The 23571-nt window shown below is 39.7% G+C and overlaps 2 protein-coding genes across 2 annotated transcripts in view; both read right to left on the minus strand.

The window, feature by feature from the left end:
* LOC138015501 (testin-like) overlaps window positions 1-12805 on the minus strand; it is a 12810-nt gene extending 5 nt beyond the window's left edge. The window contains exons 1-8 of the mRNA XM_068862570.1: window positions 12647-12805; window positions 8503-8588; window positions 8208-8394; window positions 7008-7209; window positions 5571-5824; window positions 4452-4727; window positions 3059-3313; window positions 1-2515 (exon numbers count right to left, since the gene is read on the minus strand). The exon at window positions 1-2515 is cut by the window's left edge and continues 5 nt beyond it. Of these exons, the coding sequence (XP_068718671.1) occupies window positions 2144-2515; window positions 3059-3313; window positions 4452-4727; window positions 5571-5824; window positions 7008-7209; window positions 8208-8394; window positions 8503-8588; window positions 12647-12712 (1698 nt within the window). The 5' untranslated portion in view covers window positions 12713-12805 and the 3' untranslated portion in view covers window positions 1-2143. The remainder of the gene's footprint in view (window positions 2516-3058; window positions 3314-4451; window positions 4728-5570; window positions 5825-7007; window positions 7210-8207; window positions 8395-8502; window positions 8589-12646) is intronic.
* Window positions 12806-15000: 2195 nt separating this feature from the next.
* On the minus strand, window positions 15001-23428 carry LOC138017019 (testin-like). Its single transcript, XM_068864222.1, has 8 exons — window positions 22703-23428; window positions 22274-22365; window positions 21044-21263; window positions 20672-20911; window positions 19755-19970; window positions 18805-19086; window positions 17534-17788; window positions 15001-16638 (listed from the first exon to the last, which is right to left on the minus strand). Exons 1-8 carry the CDS (start codon window positions 22799-22801, stop codon window positions 16291-16293), a joined length of 1752 nt encoding a protein of 583 aa, XP_068720323.1. The 5' UTR covers window positions 22802-23428; the 3' UTR covers window positions 15001-16290.
* Window positions 23429-23571: the final 143 nt, after the last annotated feature.

Here is a 23571-nt window from a genome sequence, read left to right on the forward strand (position 1 = left end):
TTAAAAAGGTTATTTTGTTTCCAAGAGATCATACATTACTGAGAAATAATAAAATAAATCTACACTAATACTGAAGCAGCTTTAGTGTAATAACAATTACTTAACCCTAAACTTTTCTGATATATCAAACTAACATTTAACACGCCAAAATTTCATCAATCAATAAAACAACAAAATAATATTTCATAATGTAAAAATATTTCAATATACTGAACAAACTCTTAATATTAGACCTGTTTACAGCTGTGTGCTTAGTTACCTGGCCTTTAAATGAAAGTGAGGCTGGTGTTGACCTTGTTATGATACAGACCTCAGTCCTTTTCATATGTTAATGATGTTGTCAACTCCAGCCTCACTTTCATTCAAAATGGACTATCCATATTTATTTTAAAATACCAAAATCAAATCATTAGACCTTAGACACTTAAACATTATCTTTTCCCAAAAGATTATGTGACAATAATATTGGAGAGAGGATTTTTTCTCCCCATACCCTCCTTTTAAAAAAATCCAATATCACCACATGATTTTTCTTGAGAAACAAAGCATGCCATTGAAAGTGGTGTATTACTATGTCTTAACTACTAAAATAACGTTTTTAAACATTTACATATTATAACCTTTAAAATGTACACAACTTTTTTATAACAACTCAAAAACATGCAAAACTTGTAAGTCCCAATTTAAATCACAAGCTTCCCCCCGCCCCCCCTGTCATTATCACTTAAGCATAACATATCTGAAGACCATGTGACGTTCTTAGGGCTTCGTCATGTGTTCCTTCCCCCCTAACGTCTACTGAAACGAAAAACCACTTTCGTTTGTGGATTACGGACCAATCAGAGGTCGTTATCCTGTTTTGGGTAAACTCGTGCATTCTTTAAATGATGACTGGCTTCTTTAAATGGTGGGCAAACAGCTGTTGAAAGGAAAAGTGGTTTTTCATTTCAGCAGACGTTAGTAGTGAGGAACGCGTGACAAAGCCCTAAGAACGTCAGCGTGGGAGGCTAAGACCATCCAGGCAGGCAGGGATTGAGATGATTATTGCAATCCCCTTTGTCCTTTATACTTTTAACATTCTCCCCACTGTCACAGTGAATATGCTGCACAGCAGTAAAAACACCATTAACAACAGAACATTGTAAGTTTGCACCTCAACTGAAAGGTCATGATATTAAGGAACAAACACAATTAATTTTAGTCTCAAACACAATTTCATCCGTAAGCTTGCGAATAAAAATATCTACAAACAATGAAAATAAAACCATGTCAATGCCACCAGGACACTCAAGGAACAAACTTATTGATAGCAAAAGGTTGGCCAAACCTTTTATAGAATTAATTCCCTGTCCAATCATATCCGGATATTTTAGAAAACTGAGATTTTTTCCTCTGTACAAAACTGTATAATTGAAAAAGTCTGCATCAACATGTAGCGTTTTCAAAAGCAATTAATTTTTTGCCCGTCCAAACGAATATGTGATAGAGCAGATGCATGCATGTGCTCTTTATGGTATCAAAAGCCTCCAATGAAATCAGACAAAAATTCTTGAGGATAAAAGTTTTTAAGTTCATACATCAATAGCAGTCCCTCAACACAGACTAGCTATTTATCAATGGAAGTAAAAATAATTACCAGAACAATTCATATTCCAAACCTTTCTTCTGGTTTGAAATTGTTCTGAGGCTTACAGCTTGTCTCAAGTGAAGATAATGATAATAATTATTATTATTAGAATACTTTATAAGAGTACTTGGACTTTCTCACTTATGTCCAGGTTTGATCCTAATTAGATGCACGCCCAATTTTGACATCCAACATGAAGTGTCTCTTTAAGTCTAAGCATTTGCTACCTATTTTCAACAATAAGGTAAGCGTAAAGGTTAGCGTTATTTTTAGCTTTGTGTAAATGCACCAGTTAATCTTTACTTAAAGAGCAGCATTTGGGGGACACTTTGTGAGGTAAATTGTCTGCGTTCTAAGACACGAGTGATGTTGAAGTTGGCGAGAAGAGCAAGGGGACACTTTGTGACGCTTACTGAAATCCACGTGCATCTAATTATGGTCAAACCTGCACATATCTTGACTTTCTTTGAGAAAGTCTATACAAAGTGAACTCTACCATGGCCAATAAGACACATTTCAACCAGAACTTAAAGCTTTAATCTTTTCATTGCAGCTGATGCAAACCTTATCACCATCCACTAAACAGAATTTCTCCCCTGCTAATGGAAGACCACACTTTGTACAAGTGAAGCAATCTCGGTGGAAGTACTGTTCATCGTAGGCTACAAACTTGACACTTCCTTCTATGAGCTGCTTGCAGGCTGCACACCTCTTTGCGTAGTGCTTGCGATAGCAATCCTGACAGACATTACAGCCTTCATGTTTCGTGAAGGGCTTTCCAGCAAGAGGCTGTGAACACATGTAGCAGGCAAAGCACTCGGAGTGGTATGTGTTTCCATCGTGCTTGACAAGGGAGGATTTGATGGGAGTTTTACAATTGACACAAATCTAAATTACAAAAAGAACATTTAACATACATTGTACAATCTGTATAGGAACTGTATAGTGTTGTAGCCCATATTTCAACTGCCCATATAGAGGGAAAAATTTACTCGAAATAAGTGGTTTGTTAGTAAGAGGTGAAAAGGAAGAAAACTAACAGGCTATGAGTATGCATACAAAAATTTGGTTTATCAACGGAGTTGATAATGTAAATTGACCACCGTACAGAGATTCTAAAAGCTGACGTTTCGAGCGTTAGCCCTTTGTCAGAGCGAATCGCTCTGACGAAGGGCTAACGCTCGAAACGTCAGCTTTTAGAATCTCTGTACGGTGGTCAATTTACATTATCAACTCCGTTGATAAACCAAATTTTTGTATACTACTTCCCCACCGACGCAGCACCACAGTTTCTTTAGAAACTACCCCTTCATTTATGAGTATGCATATCTAGCTACCTAGGTTTGAGAACCTTTTCATCAAACTAAACAACATAAATAATTTACATAGTACAGGTTCACTGCTTTAATATGTACAATGAAACCAAAATACCTTTGCATAACTAGAGTCAAAACATTTTCCACACAAGCGTTTGTCGTCTTTCTTGACAAACTGTTGGGTGCCAATGGGTTGCTGGCAGTCATCGCAAGTGAAACACTTCTCATGGTATGTTTTGCTCTGATAACCAACTTTCTTCTCTCCTGGAGCAAAAAGCCCTGCGCATGCTTCACACACTTTAGCTGGGGTGATTCCACGACATGGATGACAAATCAACTTGTCGTCTTTGAAAGTGAAACCCTTATTAAGCTGAAGAGGAAAGCAAACAGTCATTAACCCATTCACTCTTGGGAGTGAGACTTCATGGATTTTACTCTGTCTAACGCCAGACAATCAATGGGGCCACTTTAGTAGTAAATGGGTTCAACAGGACATAACTTACTAGAAGACCAAGATGTTGTTCACCTTTACCCATTTGTCTGCTCCATGTGCTGACTCCTATGAAGTTCCCCATTGACAACTAAAATTGTCTTGCCTTGGACCAAGTAAAATCTACAAGATGCTGTTTTAGCAGGGATAGATAGATAGATGGCTTAACTAAAATCACATGGCAGCCTTATTAGGCCGAACTGCATGATTATTTACAATACAATACCGGCTAAAAAACTATAACAATATTATTTACAGAGCACGTAATCTACAAGAATTATACCTGGACCTATTGGCTACACATAGATGGTAAATATGTCTGGGAGAAACGCTTGGTGCGCATTATTGGGTTGGCAAACGACATTGATTTCTAAGATTATAAGTAATATGGTTCTTCGGTGACAAAAAATGATGATGAGGGCAGAAGCTTGTGCTTCGGTATTGGATAATATTGATTCGAAAAAATTATGACATTGCTTGATGCGTCTATCCTTCAGCAAATTCAGGTTAAACACTGAACGGTTATCGAGATACGAAAGGCTGGACGAAATTACATATAGAGCACGTTTTTGAATACGCTCTCTGTCGTTGATTAAATAATCAGGCAGTGCATGATGGTAAAGAGGAGAACAGTATTCAAGTACAGGTCTAATACAAGTAAGATAGAAACTGTTAATATCACGAGCAGGAACTTTGGCGCACTTAAGCAGTATGAGAAAAACATCTGCTTATTACTCTTTTTGACTACATCTGAAATAATTATGACAATTCCATTTAAGGGTGCTGGCTATAGTTACCCCTAACACTTCAACACTGTTTACACTGGGAAAGTTTATTTTAAAGAATGATCACAAAGAAATTTGACAAATTTCATGTTGCACTGACTGGCTATCAACCTTTTGGATGCACCAGCATTGATATTTTATTTATACTTGTAACATTGAGGCTTACATCAAATTTTATTACGCATGTACTTGTAGCTGCGGCAGACTGACAATCAAATCACAATTAAACTCACCAAAGGTTCCTTGCACTCTGGCTGAGAGCAAACAAAACACTCTTCATGCCAATGCTTGCCACGCACATCAACATCTTTCCTGCCAGGTCCAATAGTCTTTCCACAACTTTGACAACTATTGGCAAAATTCTTGTCATAGCAATTGACACAAGATGGTTTACTATCCACTGTTACAAATTTCTGCTGTGACAATGATTCGTCACAATAAAAACAGCAGAGATGGCCAGGGTGCCAGTGCTCATCCAAGGCAAGAGAGTATTCTCCGACATAGATCAACTGCGAAAAACAAAACAATTTACCAGTAAATGGACAATCTGTAACTTCCAGCTGAATCGATTCAAATTTCATGCCAATTTTCTGCTTCCATTTTATCCTTAAAATTTGACTTTGCGGTTTTTGACAACACTATTACATACTATCCCTTGAAAGACAGAATTTTGTTTCATTGTGCCATAGCCTATATTCGCCATCAAGGATCGCTCTTGGGTCTGATGCAATCCTTTTTGCACAAGATTAAGTTCACTAATTGGCAAATTCAGGTATCTTTACATGTTCCTCTTTGATTCATTTCACCAAGTTGAGTTGAGGAAATTAACTTTGTATGAGCCTGTCTCTAGCAGAAAGTTGTGATCAAAATCTAATTTTTCCCTTCTCTAGCAAACACATACTCAGTTGCCTATAAGTCTCTTGTCTATCATTCTTCCATCCTGATGTTACACAGTGAATTTCTCTTGTAATAGGTAAATCTGGTGATACACCCATTTCTCTTCAACATTGGTGCTGACCATTTTGGCAACCTTATTATCTCTAAGAACTACTGCAATGGAGATTAAAATTCTTGGGACATTTTGTGAAATGCAGATAAATCTATATCATTTCCACCTCCAAACCAACACTGTTGAATTTTCTGTTCTGTAATGTTTCAAATTAATGGCTGTAGAACTGTTTACCTTTAACAACATTATAGAAGGTGGGAACAGTGAACATGCCTCAGTTATCGCAAAATAGGATGTTTTTTGCTCGATTTACACAAACAATATTTTTTTTCCATATTTACAATGTTTTTGTTGACTGTCCCAAGGTATTTTGTCCCCCATTGTAGACAGAGCAGTGACATACTTCTTCACATCCAGCACATCGAGGCTTCAGTGATTCACTCCAATGTCGAGGGCAGTACAGCTTCTGTTTCTCCGAGTCCCAACAGTATACAAGATCGACAAGGAGGGCACCATCTGCAGAACAGACAAAACACTCCACGTGCCAACAAAGGTCAGGACCTGCACGGAAGGCAAACACTGCCATCTCTCCAATGTTCATTGGTATACCACATTTTTCACAAGGTGATGGCATCGTAAGATCTGGTTTTACAGCCCCTAGAAATTACAAAAAATAAGAACAGTCATTCAAGTCCACACCAGCGCTAAGGATGAGGACTGTGGTTCATTCCAGCTGGATGTCCCTCCTGCATTTTTCAGTGCACTGATACCTTTAAAATATTATTAAGCACAACATACACAAAATGTGTCTTTTTTTGATCTGTGGAAAAGAGCTGATTTACCATCATGCCTCACACACGTGCTTCACATACCTGGCAGATCATGAAGCCAGTCAGGAAGGCATTAGGAAAAGCTAGAAAGTGATAATTATAATTATCAGTTGCCTTTTTGGAGAGTCCATAATATGTTAATCAAAAAGAAAGGAAATTAAAGGACTCCGATCCTATATCATATCATACATGAATCATATATCTTTATTTACCCTCTTATTTTAAAGTAGTTTGGTGAGAGTGTCTAATCGGCGTGGGTGGGTGGATCGTGGGTAGTTGGTCGTGGGTCGTGGGTAGTTGGTCGTTGGTTCGTGGGTAATTGGTCTTGGGTCGTGGTTCCCAAACCCGAACCCTAACCCTTTTTTATCAACGACTGGAAATTCTCAAAACAGACAAGACCTATGGTAAGACAAATTTGGACCGAGCACTGAGGGAGCTAATACATGTACATATCTTTTTTTTTATCTTCAAACAAACACGACCCATGACCCACAATCCACGACCCACCCGCCCACGCGATTTAGCCTCATCCTAGCTTGGTGTAGTTAATATCTCTGAGCATTTACCCTCTCTACCATGATACACCACAGAAGACAGACCACAACACTGGGAAATACATGCCCTACTCTTTGCGACAAGTGTGTGGGTTCTTTTACGTCCCATAGGATTATGAACATTGAAGGGTTGTGAGACAGTGCCTATGGTTTATCGTCCTTATCCAAGAAGACTTAGCAAAGACATACAGTCATAAAATCAAGATGTAAATGCTTTTATTAACTAGTTTGTTAGTTTGTGAATTTCAATACTCTATTGTGACCTATTAACCGACAAGGATCACTGAAACAGACTAACTAACTTAACTTCTGTTGCACTGCTTCCTTACTTTTCTCAGTCTTGAAAAGCACCTCCTAACCTCGGTTTCAGGATCGTTACGCAAAAAAACTATCAGTACCCTGTTCTTTGCAAAAATTAAAATCTCCTTCGTGATACATGCTCCTAAACACTCTTACCAACTCCCAGTGCCTTGTCAACTCTCACTGCACAAAGGTCATCCATCACCATTTTCTGCTCCAGAGAAAGTTTACGGCAGTGCTTGGTGGAGAAATCTTGCAAGGGCATCTGATAAATAAGTTCTTTAAGCCTGTACCGTGCTCCATTGGAATCCAGTTTCGGAGTCTTGTCTTCAGGAAGCCTTGACATGAAATCCTTAATCTCAAGGAAAAAAGAAAGAAAGAAAGGAAGGTTAATAGTTGTTGGGTGAAGGGCCCAGAAAATTTCTAACCCTAATCCGACATGTATGTACATTAATGTAGATGTTGTCGGTTAAATACGGTCTCATGTTGAATCCATTTTAACCTAAGTTAAATTGGTGATCCTCATTTTACCTATACTAAGTGTAAAGCAGGTATCAGCCCCCCAAAAAGGACTGAAAACACCTTTACCTTCCTTCAAGCTCTTTCCTACGCATCTCAACACATCTTGTTAATGTTTCATATCATCTTATCGGTTTCTGTATTCATACACACTAAAAATAACACTAATCTTTACAGTATCCCTACCTTATTGTTGGAAATGCTTAGACTTAAAGGGGCACTTTGTGTAAGATGTCAAAATTGGGTGTGAATCTAAGGCAGCGTTTACACAAACGCGGTTTCACATCAACACAATTTCACGACTTCAAAACAGCGTCAAAATTGATGCAGTTTGGAAGTGTTTAAACGGAACCGTTTTCGCCAGAAATTCTAAGTCGTGGTGGTATAAGCGCGCGCTGCACTACGTGTTAAATTCACTATTTTGGATTGAACAATGCAAATTTCGTGCCAAGTAGTAACCGCATATAAATCGATGCGGTTTCACTGTTTACAGGACAGATGAAACCGCGTCGTTTTGAAAACGCTCCACTTTTGGCAGCGGTTTCAAATCGACACGGTTTCGATAACAGTATCGATCGGTGTTGTGTAAACGGAAGGTGTAACCGCATCGAGATCGATGCGGATACAAATGAAACCATGTTCATGTAAACGCTGCTTAATAACTACTAGGTGCAATCCTGGACATAAGTAGAAAGATGTACCCCAATATTACATCACTGGTCATACTCATTCTGACTCATACACTATGGTGAACGGCCTGAGCAAAAACAAAGTGCCTTCACTCTCAAAGGGTTCAGCTCAGTCTGCCAAAAATAACTGGTTTTGCTCTTTAATTACCTGGATACTTGATAAGCCACAAGGTATCCACTCATATCCCTCCGCATGAGCTTCTTTCACTTTAGTCAGTGACGACCTTGGGGGTTTTTCCTCAACACACATGCGATCCTCTGGTAAATTCTGGTAGCTGTTATTTTGTGGGATGTCATGGCATTCGACTGCGCATTTGCAGAAAATGCAGTACTTTCTGCCAAAATTAAAACCGTATTCTTTTCAACAACATATTTCCTTCATAAGAAGAGCCTAAAAACTATTGAATAATATTGGAAAAACACTTAGTTGTCAGAAGACCCACCTCCAAGGATGGACAGACAGTCCTCTGCACTTTCCTTTGCAATCCAAACATGGGTTTCCTTGTATCTCACTTACTGTAAACGGGTCCTGCAGAGTTTTGGAAACAAAAGCACCAGCCACTTGATCTCACTAATCACAACTGGACATCAAAAAAGTAAAGCTGTTTTACAGCTTTAAGTTCACTTTCTAATCACGGTTTTCAGAGGAGTAAACAGTTGGTACTTCTCATACAACCTCCCATTCAGGTGGGGGTATGGGTGATGGTAATGAATTTATGTAGTGCATTTCCTATCCACATATTCAAATGCACTTTTTACAAGTAATCAATCTGTGGTTGCCACTGGACATCAGCATATACAGGCACTGCTGGCAGCCACTATCAGTCCATTAGCGATCTCACCCAATCCATGAATGAATGAAATGAGGCCTGACTACAACACCAGGAACTACATGTCCTACTCTTTGCACCTAGTATGTGGGTTCTTTTACGTCCCAAAGAATTATGAACATTGAAGGGTTGTGAGACGGGCCTACGGTTTGTCGTCCTTGTGTAGAAGTCGTGACCAAGGCAGTAGTTTCTCCTCAGTTTTTTATTGCGTCTTTCAATAACATGCGGACTCTTAAATTCAAAGGTCAACTGACAAATGCATTTTTCGCTACCGTCAATCAAATGTTCGGCGGCTCCTCCCAGCTTCTGACCATGTTGACTGAACTAGGCTCAACGAGGTGATTTGATTAGTGCGCGTTCGACAGTAGTCGGATGTTCGGAGGAGCCGCTGAACATTAGATTGACGGTAGCGAAAAACGCATTTGTCGGTTGATCCTTGAATTTAAGAGTCCGCATGTTATTGAAAGGCGCAGTAATTAAAGACCCTGAGTGTTGGTCTGGCCTAAGATGAACCCACGACCTCCTGCACAGTAGTCTGATGCCCAAACCCAACTAAGCCAACCGGTGGGCAGTATTGGTACACCACAGGGATATTCCCACCAATGTTGTTTCAATGCATAGCTAAAAGCACTCATATTTTGCAGCATACTGTTTTACTTTATCTCAAGCAACCAAGCAGCAGCCCTAACTCAGTTGGTTGGTGCACGGCTTTTGGAGCAAGAGGTCCCCAGTTCGATCCTCAGTGACCTCAGTGCTTATGTCATTGGCTGGTTATTTCATTACTGTCAGTGCTTATTTCTTTACATGTGATGCCATTTTCAATAGTGTCAACACAAGGGGGATGATCACCAGCCGGTCTCCCGTACAAGTACTAACCCCGTCCGACGGGGCTTAATTTTGGTGGACCATTTCCCTTGGGCTCCCTTGGTCCAGTTTTTGTGACCTCTACATAAGCAATCACAGTAAGTACGTGGATTTTGTTTGCAAAAATGTTCTTAAATAGGAGATTGTCTGTGAGAGACTTGTTGTGAGAAATATTGTGAAACTTAAATGTTCTTCATTGCATTGGCATTTTAGTTTAATACTAAAATATTATTTACAAAACCAAAGACTGCAAATGGCCCTTTCCTGCAGTTAAATTACATATCCTCACATGGATTACTCTTTAAGCCCTGATTAGTTTCTTAATTTACTGCAGATGAGAAAATTCCTTGTGTCGTTGCCACTCCACTGTTCAAAATCCAGGCTTCCCTCATTGCCACTTTAATGCAAGCAGGAGCCTTCCTGACACAAGCTTGTTTGCTAGTGTAAAGAGACCGGTTATCACTATCATTAAAGGTTTTAATGCTGACACTGTACATCGACCCATCCCATGTAAACGCCTCCAGGCACCTTGTTTACATATTGTTTTCTTTAAATTTTGAGGGGGACCCAGATAATGGTACAGAAGGAATTTCAGATTGGGGGTCAATGATTTGTACCATCCTAGAGACACTTATTAAATTGCAATTAACCTTGCCTTAAGAAACAACAAGCTGTGCAAAGAAACCTCTAAATTGGAGGTCTCATGGGGCTTCAGACAGGAGGGTCCTTAGTAATTTTTTTACAAATTGGGGAGGGTCAAACCTGTTTTATTCTCAACCCGGGGAGCGTAATAGTTTTTTTTTTGGCAAGGAAAAAATTACTCCATGTCGCTTCTATTTTGTATATACAAGCAAAGCTACCAGTCGAGATTAATCTAAATTATTTCACAGGTGTCTAAAAATTAACTTATCAAAAAACTATCTTCTCCCAACTAACATAATTGTCTCTCTCGACCCATGCCTGCTTTCTCCCATATTTTGATGTTTCCGTGCGGGGTTCTGGTATAAAATCAGTCTCCGGTGAGGATTCGTCACTTAAGCTACTCGAACTTGAACCGACAACTCGATCTACTACATCACTATATTCGCCCTTTGCGTTCGGGAACCACCCCAGGTCTTTATCTTTCCACTTCTCTGGACCTGTGCTTTCACTTGTTCCCGCAGCCGATGTGCCATCAACTGAGTCAGAGGAGTAGCGGGTATCCTTTTTAGAATGGCGAGTCGGCAAACAGCCACAATAGCCACAAGTTGCTCCATCAGACCTCATGAAATCCTCGCATTCACCACAAGCACATTTCCCTCTTTCTATTCCTCGTACATCCTTGCCCATTTTCAAGTTTTCACCGTACAATCACACACAACGCAATTTTAAAACTACTTTGTGCGTAGATGAACATGGTTATATGAGTAACACTTCCAGTTTGTTATTTCCACTTCGGTTATTTTTGTCTTGGATAGGTTTAGGGGGGGGGGGGGGGGGTGGGGGAGGGTCAGATGTTTTTGTTTGGGTATTTTTGAAGGGTCATGCATTAATCCATTCCAGGAAGTGGGAGGGCTATGACTTTTTTGGAAAAAAAATTCTAAAATACCCCGGCCCACCCCCACCAATAAAAAACGTACCTTCCCTAAGCAGTGGATAAGTCACAGCAAAACCAATTGCCCTATCCAATGGATAGTGACTTATCCAGTCGATAGCGTTATCCACCTTTTGAACAATTGGGGCCTCGTGGATAACACTATCCACCTATTGAACAACTGAGGCCAGGACTATTGGGGAAGTTACTTTTAATCTTATTGATACCAATCAGTTCTAAGCCCACCCACGGTTTGAATTTCTGTATGAGTGTTTAATAAATTCCACTCTGTAGGATTCAAGATGACACAAGACTCTGAAAATCTGACCAAACATAATTTGTGGTTTTTCCGCTAGCCATCGATACAAAACCAAGCTTCAAAATCGTCACTTTAAATGCTGCCAAAATAAATATCTAAATTTAGTTCACAGCAATCCCTCTGCTCCGCATGTTTCACCCTGATGTTTATTTTTAAAAAAGTGAGTGAATTTAATAATTTTATTAGCACCTAGTTTCTTCTAACTTAAAATGAATACAAACAAATTACAATGTAAAAACAAAGTCAATTGTCCAAATCAGACTCTCCACGGTCTGTTAAACAAGGAAGTTTACTAATGGATTACTCTCGGTAATAGCTTAGAAATAATACAACACGAGAGTGTGTGAAAAAGATTCACGGGGTGATGTTTTGAACACTTGTCACAATTGTGACAAAAACAACGAGCTAACGAATCGAAGACAACGAACGATCAATATTCATGACATTTAAGTGGTATTCTTTTGACCTAACATGCGATTGAATCCGAGCATTCCTGGCAATTGCATTTAGGAGTCTTGAGGAATCTACAGTTTTCGAACGTGGAAAAGCGCGTCGACAGGCCAGATCAATGGAATGTCACACCCAACGTTGTCTCGGCTTACGACGAAAAATATTCGGAGAAAGAACGCTAAAAACCCGACCGTATTTTCTTTGTATCACTTCGCTTGTGTAAAGGAAGAAGGTAAGCATAACGCCCCCGATTTCAATGCGAGTGCGCACAAACAGGAATGAAAGCTTTCGCAATGCATGATCTCAGCTGTTGCGGACCGAAGGTGGGAACAAACAACAAGAGATATAACAGAGTTCTTTGCTCTACGAAGACTGCTTTGACAATGATACACTCACTTCTACGAAATGTATCTTCCACGATCATGGAAAAACTCTGTTGCAAAGTTGAGCGTCTAAGCAGAATAAAGGTTAGAAGCCAGAGAGCATAACTTGACAGCACGCGCACGAGCGATTATCAATGCAGGATAAAATATGGAAATAAATGAAAATACCTTATTTCTGCTAGCATCTGCTTGAAAACTAATGAACTCTAAAGAGTCGAAATCTCCACTCGCCATTCCCTCTGTATATACGCTGTTCGAAAGACTCGACCAAAGTTTTCAGGAGGGCGGCGGACCTTGCAGAGACAAACTAAAGTACACAGTAGCCAATCACGTTGCTTTATGTTAATTATCTGTTTGTTCCTCTGACAAGTATTGCGGAATGCGTGAATTCTTTGACCGTCAAAACAACAGCGTTTTGAAAAGCGCACGGAGAATTGCTTGAACAATTTATTTTCTTATTAACTAAACCTGCTCCAAAGATCATGAAATGAAAACCAAAACTGATTTGCAAATAGGGCATGAGATAGTTAAGTGGATTCCTTCTATTCTTATTGCGCCAGTTCGCCTGACTTAAAAATACTTTGTAAAAAGGAGCAGTTCTATCTTTTTTTAGGAAAATATTCACGAATGTTCGATGTATATTATACAATGTAACAAATTATTTAAATTTTTATGACTATCATGCTCATAAATTGCTTCTGTGTCAAAGGTAAAGCGATTTTATTGTAAGCTGATTGTAGCGTAGGATGAAAAATAATCTTTTAAAACTAGTTTTATTTAATTTGTCAGTTCCGTTGACATTTTGCAAGTCTGATAAATAAATTGAAGCTTTCAACAAGATCAAAGATCATGGAAGCCAGTCGCATGAAACATGCAAGTTACTGTGGGCTTGACACTCCCGCGAACAAAATGATGTTTCAACAGACTACTGTGATTTGTCCAAAATTTGGTTAAAAATTCACAAGTAAAATACGGATCTTTGTCTTTTATATTTGAGTAAGAGTTTCAGACTAAAAAAGTCAAATCACACATATAAGTGTGTTGTGGCTAATGTTGAAAATTTGAGATTTAATGCTGCAACCAGATGGCCAGAGAATTTCAAATAGCAAGGTGTACGCCAGGATCCATTTGAAATTGCCATCCCCTGGAATTAAAAACGGAGGTTTTGAAATTTTAATGAAGAGTGGTTTTTCCCCCACCTAAAATGCGAATTTTCACTTAACCGCAAGTATTAATTTTCCCGTCCGGTCCCAATTAGCGTCCACCCTCCAAAAGAAAGGCAATCTGCTCTGACAAGGTTTTCGTGCAACTTGTCTCGTAATGTTTTGGCGACATTGTGGCGGGACAAGTTGCACGAAACATTTCACAGTGTAACATACCCTGGAACGGCCAAACTCGTTGCGAGACTAGTTGCAACATTTCACGGTGTAAAAGCCCCTTTACTGTTTAATATTGTTCAGCAATGTCTCATATAAAAATTTGGTTTTATCAACGGAGTTGATAATGTAAATTGGCCACCGTACAGAGATTCTAAAAGCTGACGTTTCGAGCGTTAGCCCTTCGTCAGAGGGATTCGCTCTGACGAAGGGCTAACGCTCGAAACGTCAGCTTTTAGAATCTCTGTACGGTGGCCAATTTACATTATCAACTCCGTTGATAAAACCAAATTTTTGTATACTACTTCCCCACCGACGCAGCACCACAGTTTCTTTAGAAACTACCCCTGCATTCAATGTCTCATATAGATGCCACAAATTCAGACATTTCGTGAAATCGTTAGTACTTCGACAGAGGAGGGGAAAGCACATGCACCATTAAAATCCTTCGAAAAGGTAATTCGTTGAACGAAAAATCCGATAAGCCCACAAGAGTCGAAGGTGATGTTATTCTTTTTCATCATTACAACAATCTTTGACGTACTGGAAAAAAAACACCACCCCTTCCCACAATTCCAAGGGCGAAAAGAGGAGAATAACTCGAGTTTCTGTAAGTCGATGTGTGCGGAGATCGACGACCAAAGACCCGGAAAACGGAGACCCACCTAGAAAAAATAACATACCAAACAGCAAATAACAAAACAGATTATTCATGGTATTTAAAACGATCGATAGGAAGCGTAAGTCTAGTCTGTTTCTTCCTTCTGTTTTTTTGCTTTCGTCACCGGGCTCCATGCGTTTCGCTCAATTGAATAAGCCCCCTCTCTATCAAGTCTTAAACGTGCTTGAAATTCATAAGCCCCCTGGGGGACTTAATGAAGGATTTACGGTAATACTGGATATGCAAAAAACGAGTGCGATTGGTCAATACAACGTCCTCGCCCGGTTTGTTCCCTCTATCTAACTGGGGGACTGGTACATTAACGATAAGTGACAAGTCACCGCTGAGGCCTTATGCGTCCCATGGCGCAAAAAGGACTGATGATGATGATGATGACAAGTCACCTCAGCCCATACAACCCATAAGGTAGCTATGTGAAAGAAACGATTCTATCGAGCACAACCTACAAAATGGCAAATATTTAATGGTATAATTTTGTCAGGAAGTCACATTGTAAATAAAGATGACTTTTCTTCGTCAAATTAAAGCCTTAGCCATCTTCCACTGTTCATATATTTAGTGTTCATAAATATTATAATATAGAGAATAAATACAACCTTTACATATATATAAATTCTCACGTTGTTATTGTTAGACAGTTTTCTGCTGGTATGTTGTTTCATTGTTTTCAGGCTGCGTAATTATGCTAAGAATTGTATATTTAAGGAGTTAGTCCGTTAGAGCTGTCACTTCGACGGCCCATGATCTCTGCTATTGGTCACTTAAGTTTTAGTGACTTTCCGCGGTTTTGGTTATTACATTTATTGTGTTGTCATAACAATACTATCCTAGGGCTATTTTGTATCTGATTAATAAACGAGATGCCCCCTTCTATCTGACAGGTGTTTTCTTACTTATGGTACGTTAGAAATTATTTTGTTTTCGTTTCACTGCAGAGTGATTAGACAACAAAGAATATTTATAAACTCCTGTGTACTTGGCATAATTTTCTCCGCTCGGGAGACAGTTAAACCAACGAAGACTGCTATGGCAACGAAAAGTCATTCAAAGTAGAATTTTGTATTATCTTAAGTATTCAGCGACTTTATGGGCCACCAAGGTTCACGTTGCTCAACTACGGAAAAATGCTGACCCTTGTCAATGCAGGTGTAGGTTATCACTGGATTGGAGTGAACGGTTGATTACATGAACATGAAAGATTCACATGTGTATGCTTTTGTTGTCAAAACATTGATTTTAGGCTATGATTTACGTTACTGCTTTGAAGAGCACCGCAAAAAATGTACTCAAATGCTTGCCACAAGTCCAGCACGCAACGGCAACGGCGACGGCAATGAGAACGTCACAAATTTGCATATTTATTGCACGAAAACAATAGCTTTGCACGCCCTGCACGTGCATTTTTCACTTTTGTCCATTTCTTTGCCGTCGTCTACAAAACAACAACGTGAAATAGCCAAATTTGGGGTTTTATGAAGAACTTCAGCACTTGAAGATAAATTTTCATTTTCTCCCCTAAATTAACGTCGTTCCCACCAATGTCACTTTTAAGGAACTACCATACCCTTGTCATGTAAAAGGTTGAAGCGATTACAGTAACGCGAATTTATATTTTGAGATGACGTTCTCGTTGCCGTCGCCGTCGTCGTTGCTTAAGTTCCCTAATGTTTTGTCAGGAGTTCCTTGTTTTGAACTTTTTTGGGGAAAGGAGAGAGGAGTGTGTCGTGCGAATGATGGTATTCTTGTTATCATTGCTAATGGAAACAACTGACGCACATCTTTTCATTGCCGATGACATAAAATTCCTTCAGTTCTAACGCCAGACCACAATTTGCACAGGTAAAGCAATCTAGATGAAAGAACTCCCCTTCATAAGGTACAAACTCGACGCCTTCTTCAACGGGCTTTTGGCAGGCCTTGCAACTCTTGCCAAAATTAACGCGATAGCAGTCATGACAGATGTTGTTGCCTTCATGTTTCTTGAAAGCTTTTCCCGCGATAGATTGAAAGCACAGAGCACAGGAGAAACAGTCCGTATGGTAGGTTTTTCCGTCATATTCGGCCCAGGACGACTTGATTGCCTCGTTGCAACGGTCACAAATCTATAGCGAAAATTAATTGGTTTTAATTGGTTAATAAATGTGAATTGTTTGTAAAATTATCGTATGGTGCCAATGAATCAAACGTGGGACGAACTTCGATTCTTTCTTCATTTTTACTAAATTGTTAAAATACGATTGTTTGGTAGAAAAGAAACTAGACATGCAAAATCCGGGCCACTATGCATGTTTAAGTCCAGGGCCCAGTTGTTCGAAAGCCGATTAACTTAATCCAGGATTAGTGTAAACTTTTGTTTCTTGTTTTCAATTTTTGGTGAAATTTTATTTTTCTTATTTTTGTTTTTTAAGATTGACCCCTTCTAATGTAAAGTTGTGTCGAATATCGGCGTGGAAAAGCATTTGGGAGTAGAGAAATAAACTCCTTGGTTAATTTTTAATCTAGGATTAGCGGTCATCGCCTTTTGAACAACCGGGCCCAGGAGTTTAAGTCCAATTCCTTCCCGTGCCGTGAATTTAACATCGAAGGTCGCTTATTTTGATCCACCCAAAACAGGAGGGATACTTGTGGTGGACCTGAACACAAAGGAATATAGTTTGTATTTGACACGAATGCGTACTGTTTTGCGAAAAGAGTGTCATTCAGTGTATTTTGTTTAAACTGTATTTTTATCATTCCGTTTCAAGATTCTCCTATCAAGAGAAAAGTCAATGGAATACTATTCCGTCCTGTCCAAAGATAGAAGGCGTTTCATGAGAACGGTTAAACCAAATATTTCGTGTATTCCTATTCCGAAAAATTCCCATACGAATGCCCGCCCTCAACACCAACCTTATTAATATATTTTACTTTTACAGTTAAGAAGACAAGTGACAATCACCAACATCAAGAATAGAAAAAAATAGCTTCTCTTGCTACAGAAATATCGTATTGCCCTACCTTAGCATCAAGTGCGTCAGCACACTCCTTACAGAAGTGTTTTCCATCCCTCTTGACAAACTCTTGAGTTCCAAGGGGCTTCGTGCACTCATTGCAAGTGAAACAATTGTGATGAAAGCTCTTGCACTGGTAAAGGATCTTCTCTTCTCCTGGGGAAAACTCTTCGCCACAAGCTTCGCATACCTCGAGCACACTGGATTCACAGCTTGGACGACAGGTCGTTTTGTCGTTATTAAAGAATAATTCCTGATCAGGCTACAAGTAAAAACAGTTTTCAAACAGCTGACGTCGTGAAGTGTAAAACCAACGACTGAGTGTTTTCTCGTTCCCGTAGACAAGTGTCCATTGCCCAAGAGTAAAAATCTCGCATCAGGTCAAATTTGTCACTCCGCATCAGCGTCAGAAAAGTGTCTATTTTTAAACCAGGTTTCGCGGGAAAATAAACAATAGACCAACTTGACTAACTCATTGTTGCACTCAATTCAAATCTCCCGGGTTGCGATTCTTTGTGTATTGTTTTTGCATTACAATGTAGCATTCACATTTAAATGACATGGAAATACCTGGAACAAAACGTTTTATTCCCAAAGGATTTGAATTGGGTACAACATTGAGTCAGCCGATTTGGACTATGGTCTATTTTCCCGCAACACTTGACTGATTTAAAAATAGACACATTTCTGACCCTGATGGGGACTAAGCCAATTTAGGTAAATCTTACTATTGCGAAAACGTATTTCTGAATTTCAAAGAAAAAATGAAGAACAAGATGTCCCTATTGCAAAAAACATCAACCTAATCACATTTATACAAGACACAGAACGTACGTCTATCTGCGACGACTTACTTGGCAAAGAGTCGTTGTTTGTTTGTGCATAATTACTGGTAAACAGATGGAATCATCCGTCAGACGAACTATTGTCGATGAGCAAGAGTGAATTAGGTCAGTGAGAGTATTTATAAGACCAGAATGGGCTTCCCAGCACGGTGACAAATGAGTTTAGTTTAAGAATACTTGTTCCCGTCACAGCTGGTCCCGCATTACATGACCTCTCTTAATTGGTTAAGCGCTTTGTTTGTTTTCGCGCGTAAAGTGTATCTAAAAATAAATACTGGGTCAAGACCGCAAATAAATTGAGGAACAGTGCGAACACTCTTCCTTATTTACTCTTGCGATAATTCGTCCGCTGAGACTGATGATCCGTCAGCTTCTTAGCATTGAAAAACGCACAAATTGTAAGAACTAAACGAATGATGAAAAGTCAACTCACTAAACGCTTATCCAATTCCAACTGAGAGCCAACAAAACATTTTTCATGCCAATGCTTGCCTTTCACATCAACATGATCTTTTGTGCCAGGAGCAATAACCTTTCCGCAATAATCACACATGTTGGCGTTGTTCTTGTCATAGCAATGGCTGCAAGATGGTTTTCCATCCACTGTTTTGAGTGATTCCTTTGACAAAGGCTCGTCACAGTGGTCGCAGCATAGGTGATTCTGGTGCCAGTTCTTACCACTCGCCTCAAGTGCATGCTCCTCAGCATAGATTAACTGTGAGTAATAAAGAATGGACTAAGCAAGAACTGATAATGATAACGATGTATTTGTCAAACGAGGGCTCGATGATAGTCGAAAAAATCGGACTGCTCCGAACAGAAGTTGCGAGCGTCCCCGAGGTACCAACGAAAATGTTCGGAAGCTCTATCACTGAGCCAGAAAGGACGCAGGAGTTACAATCTTGGACAAAAAGAGTCGATACTCTTCCCATTTTCGAACTTTTGGACCATAACTTGGAGAGAAGGCCTTTCTCTCTTTAGCTTGTACGTTTTGTTTTCCCATTTCAGACCACGTGATGTCCCCAAGGGAATTTTCTTTTTGTTTTTACGTAAGTTATGCATACATATGCACGTGGAGAAGACGACATTTGAAAGAAAGTGTTCCCAAGAGTAACATCACGTGGTCTGAAATGGGAAAACAAAACGTACAAGCTAAAGAGGTCTATTATGATCAGGAAGAAGTGTAAATCATCGGCCACCTTTGTTTCAACATTATTTTGTGGGGAAAGGGCGATTCGTAAAAATGTCTCAACAATTTTTTTAGATTAACGGGACAAGAGAGGTTTTTTAACTTTCTACAAGTTTATCAGAATAAGCTGTGTGGCAGGGATTGGAGAAGAAAGAGGAAACAATATCTGTGACTCGATGAATAATTTCCTATACCTCATCACAAGCAGAGCAGCGGGGTTTAAACAACTCAGCATAGTGTCTGCCACAGTAGATGCCGCCATCTTTGTAGAAATAAATCAGATCCACTAAGATGTTGTTACAGACGATGCACGCAAAGCATCCTGGGTGCCAGCACTTGTTCTCTCCTGCACGAGATGCAAACACAGCAACCTCTCCAAGGCTAATGTCACCATTGCATCGGTAACAAACCTACAAACAAGTTTCATATCATTCACCGGTAAACGAAATAATTTGTTGTTCTTCACGTACATCAATACAAGCAATAAATGCAAAAATAAATAAATAAATAATAATGGAACTTTGCGGTTACAAGAACTGACGTCACTTCACTTCGCAATTATTTCAACTCTAAAGTAAAGTAAAAGTAAAGCGGTACATATGGCATTTCATTCGTTGATTCATTCATCAAGTGAAAATCAGAACCCACAAATGACCAGCTCCCAACATCAGTGGCTTCATAGCCCAGTTGGTTAGAGCGTCGCACCAGTATCTCGAGGCTTCTCTATGCAATTGCTAATATTGCGTTCATAACTGCGAGGATCATAGCTTCACTTGAGTAATTCAAGTGACAAACATGAGGTCGACGTGCGCTCATTTTACTCCCCCCTCTGCATCATCGCTCCTTTTTGCGGGTATTTAAATATACTACTAAAGCTACACTGAAAGGAAAGAAGTCAAAACAAGGATGTGAAATCCGGGGATCGAACTCGAGACCTCTTGCACCAAGTCGCACTTACCGACTGTGCTATCCTCCCCTATTTGCTTGTTTTTTTATTTTTATTTTTATTCTTTATTTTCACAGAAATTAACGGCTTCGCAGGCTGTAGCACGAAGTACAGCCTTCGAACTACTGTAGACCTTCGAGTTCGGGTAGTAAAAAGTTCACTCACCCACTTAGAGACAGGGTTGTTCTTTTCTCGCACATAACCCACACCCAAAGCATTCTGGTTCCTGTCATAACAGAATTGCCGCATACTCGCTTTCTCTGGTTCCGTCAAATTGTCACAGTAATTTTCATCATGGTCATGAATTGGCAACTGATACATGATCTGCTTGCGACGGTACTTGGCACCATCACTTCCTATTTTAGGCTCGACCTGAGGGGGTAGTGCCTCCATATATTTCATTAACTGTCAGAGAAACGAAATACAACAGTTACCATATGGACGTAAGAGTTTAATCGGAAAACTAAACCAGGCGTCTGCTTTTGAATCTTCTCAATGAAAAAGGCCGAGGATAAGTTCACATGACATCATACAAACCAATCGATCTTCCAGGCCGGTTGGACACCACGCAAACTGCTTAGCATACTGGGACCGCTGAGTGTTATTTGCGTCCTCTAATTTGAGGAAGTAATCGTGGATATGTGACACAGGGGAATCTTTGGAGAACAGCTTGTGGACCACATGCTCGTAAGCCTCTTCTTCTGTCCTTTTGATATCATGTTCCTCTGCTTTACACTTGCATGTCTTACAGATTTTCCTAGTCAGGAAGGAAAAAAATTGATGACTAAACTGGTACTTAAGTATACACTGAAACAGTCACATGGGATAGCCTTTAAGGCGCGCTCTCTGATTGGCTACTCGAACTCCAAATATCATTTGCTATGCACGTCCGAACAACTCGCGCGGGATTTACGCCCGAAAATAGTGTGCTCGTTGCGGGATAAATGAGTCAAAATCGTCTTTTTGTGATTTATTATCTCACTGTTTTAGTATATACCAAAACAACTATTTACCTCAGTGTCGGTGGCCAGTGATGGATATTTACCCCGCCACTTCCCGGCTCGGTAAATATCCACCAATAGCCACCTCCACTTCGGTGAATAGGTGTTAACTATTAGGTGGTTGGGCACATAACGTGTGTAGGCGTTACAAAGTCAACTTAATCCCTGGACCAACCAAAACCCTAACCAAACACTATTACATCGAGTTCTTCGTTTTAGTCAAGGCAACAAATTGTGACGTATAATCATAGTATGTCATTATCATCCTAGCATTGTAAGATGAACCTCTAGCTAACTCTGTGCATAGTTAGTTACTAACTATGCTCTGTGGGAGGGGGGCTACAGGGAAAAGAAGTGTAAATCTGAAGACTGTGTTTATGAGGCCCAACAAGACCGAAACAGCTATCCGTGGCTGCTAATTGACCGGGTGAAATGGTTGTGCGCTTACGTGATGTGGGCCACACCGGGGAACACACCCAGTTGGTGTAAGCGTGTGTCACCTTGCCTTTTTTTGTTTTGTGCCGTTTCGCAAAAATTATAAGGAAGAAGCATTTAATTTTCGAAGGGTGGCTGGGAACTTTTTTCTGAGTATCTGTTGTTCAAAGTTACGATCAATGTTTATCCACGTTAAGTTTGCTCGAATTTTCCCATGTTGATTCACTTACGAATTTTTTCCTTCGTTTGCAGTGCAATAAAAAATTTTGGACATTTTCCATCCTCCCTTCCCCTTCCCCTCTCGAAAATTAGATAAACCTTGCTTTATTACCTCCAAAAGTGCAAATCAAGTCCTCCTTCGCATTTCACTGGACCGCAATTCAAACAAGGAGCCCCTGCATTCCTCTCGTGACCTAATGCATACTTAAAACAAACGAGCCAAAAAAGTTCATGGACGGCGAAAAGACTTTGACTTGGGGTAATCGTGAAGGGAAATAGTAAATCGCACAGTCAAAGACAACGTGCTGATATTTGCATTCAGGGGCTCAACAACGCACTTAGTTGGGTCGTATTTAGTAAACAAAGACACGGGATCACTCGTGCCACTTGGGGGGGTGGGTGGGGTTGACCGATATTTGACAAATGTCGACAAATAACGACGCAGTTTACGCAAGCCATGAAATTTGATTTATGGGGTTCAAATTACTCATTATATTACACTATTAATCTAATGGAGATAAACTTTCTATAAAAACCCAACCTTTCTCTTGTTGCTTTTTCCATTGAAGGTTGTGGAATCCATTGATTCGAACGGATTACGCGTCATTGTACAATTGTGATCACGATTGAAAGAAACCATTAAATATTCTCCCTTCAGGTGCAATATTGGTCTTCTTCATGCTTTTTGATCACGAACAGTGAAGTTTTTCATACGTCATGATCACGCCTCCGGGAATGACGTTTTACGAAATAATAACAATTCACGTATTGCAACAGCTCTGGAAAGACTTGGTAAATTTTTTGAAGGAGATTACTTTTGAAGGTTTTCCTTCGACAGTTCAACGTCACAGGTGACTCCAGGGCAGACAGGCTATAAGCGAGTTCAGTGTTTCACTTAATTCTTCTATCCTAGGATTAATATTCTATAAAGGAACATGTTTATCCCACCTAAGAAACCGCGGTTTCCGGTTCTACACCCTTTGACGGATGAAACTGCAAATTTTTTGCCTCTGACTGAAGTGTCATTGGAAACTCTTTACCCTTTTAGGAAATACCTTCCTTAAAACTGACAAAAATTAACAACTTTTCAACCAAGTTGAGCTTTTACCCAACTTCCATCCCAGCACATTTCCCTACCCAAAGTTGAAGGACTTGAAAGGGCAGTTCTTGGGAACGACATTGTAATCGTCAAAAAATTGTTAAAAGTGTCCACAAAATAAGCTACCGTTAAAAGTTAAGGGACCAAAGCATTACTTATCAACTTTTAAGATTAATGATACCCGTATTTTTTCATCCGAGTTAACCAATAAATGAAATTGGACATAAAACTCACATCACATGGAAATTAAACTCCAATCATTTTATAGGTCGAACGCAACAAGATCTCTCTCTGTACCAAGACCTCTCTCA

This window comes from Montipora capricornis, chromosome 9 (genome assembly GCF_036669925.1).
Source record: "Montipora capricornis isolate CH-2021 chromosome 9, ASM3666992v2, whole genome shotgun sequence".
NCBI lineage: Eukaryota > Metazoa > Cnidaria > Anthozoa > Scleractinia > Acroporidae > Montipora > Montipora capricornis.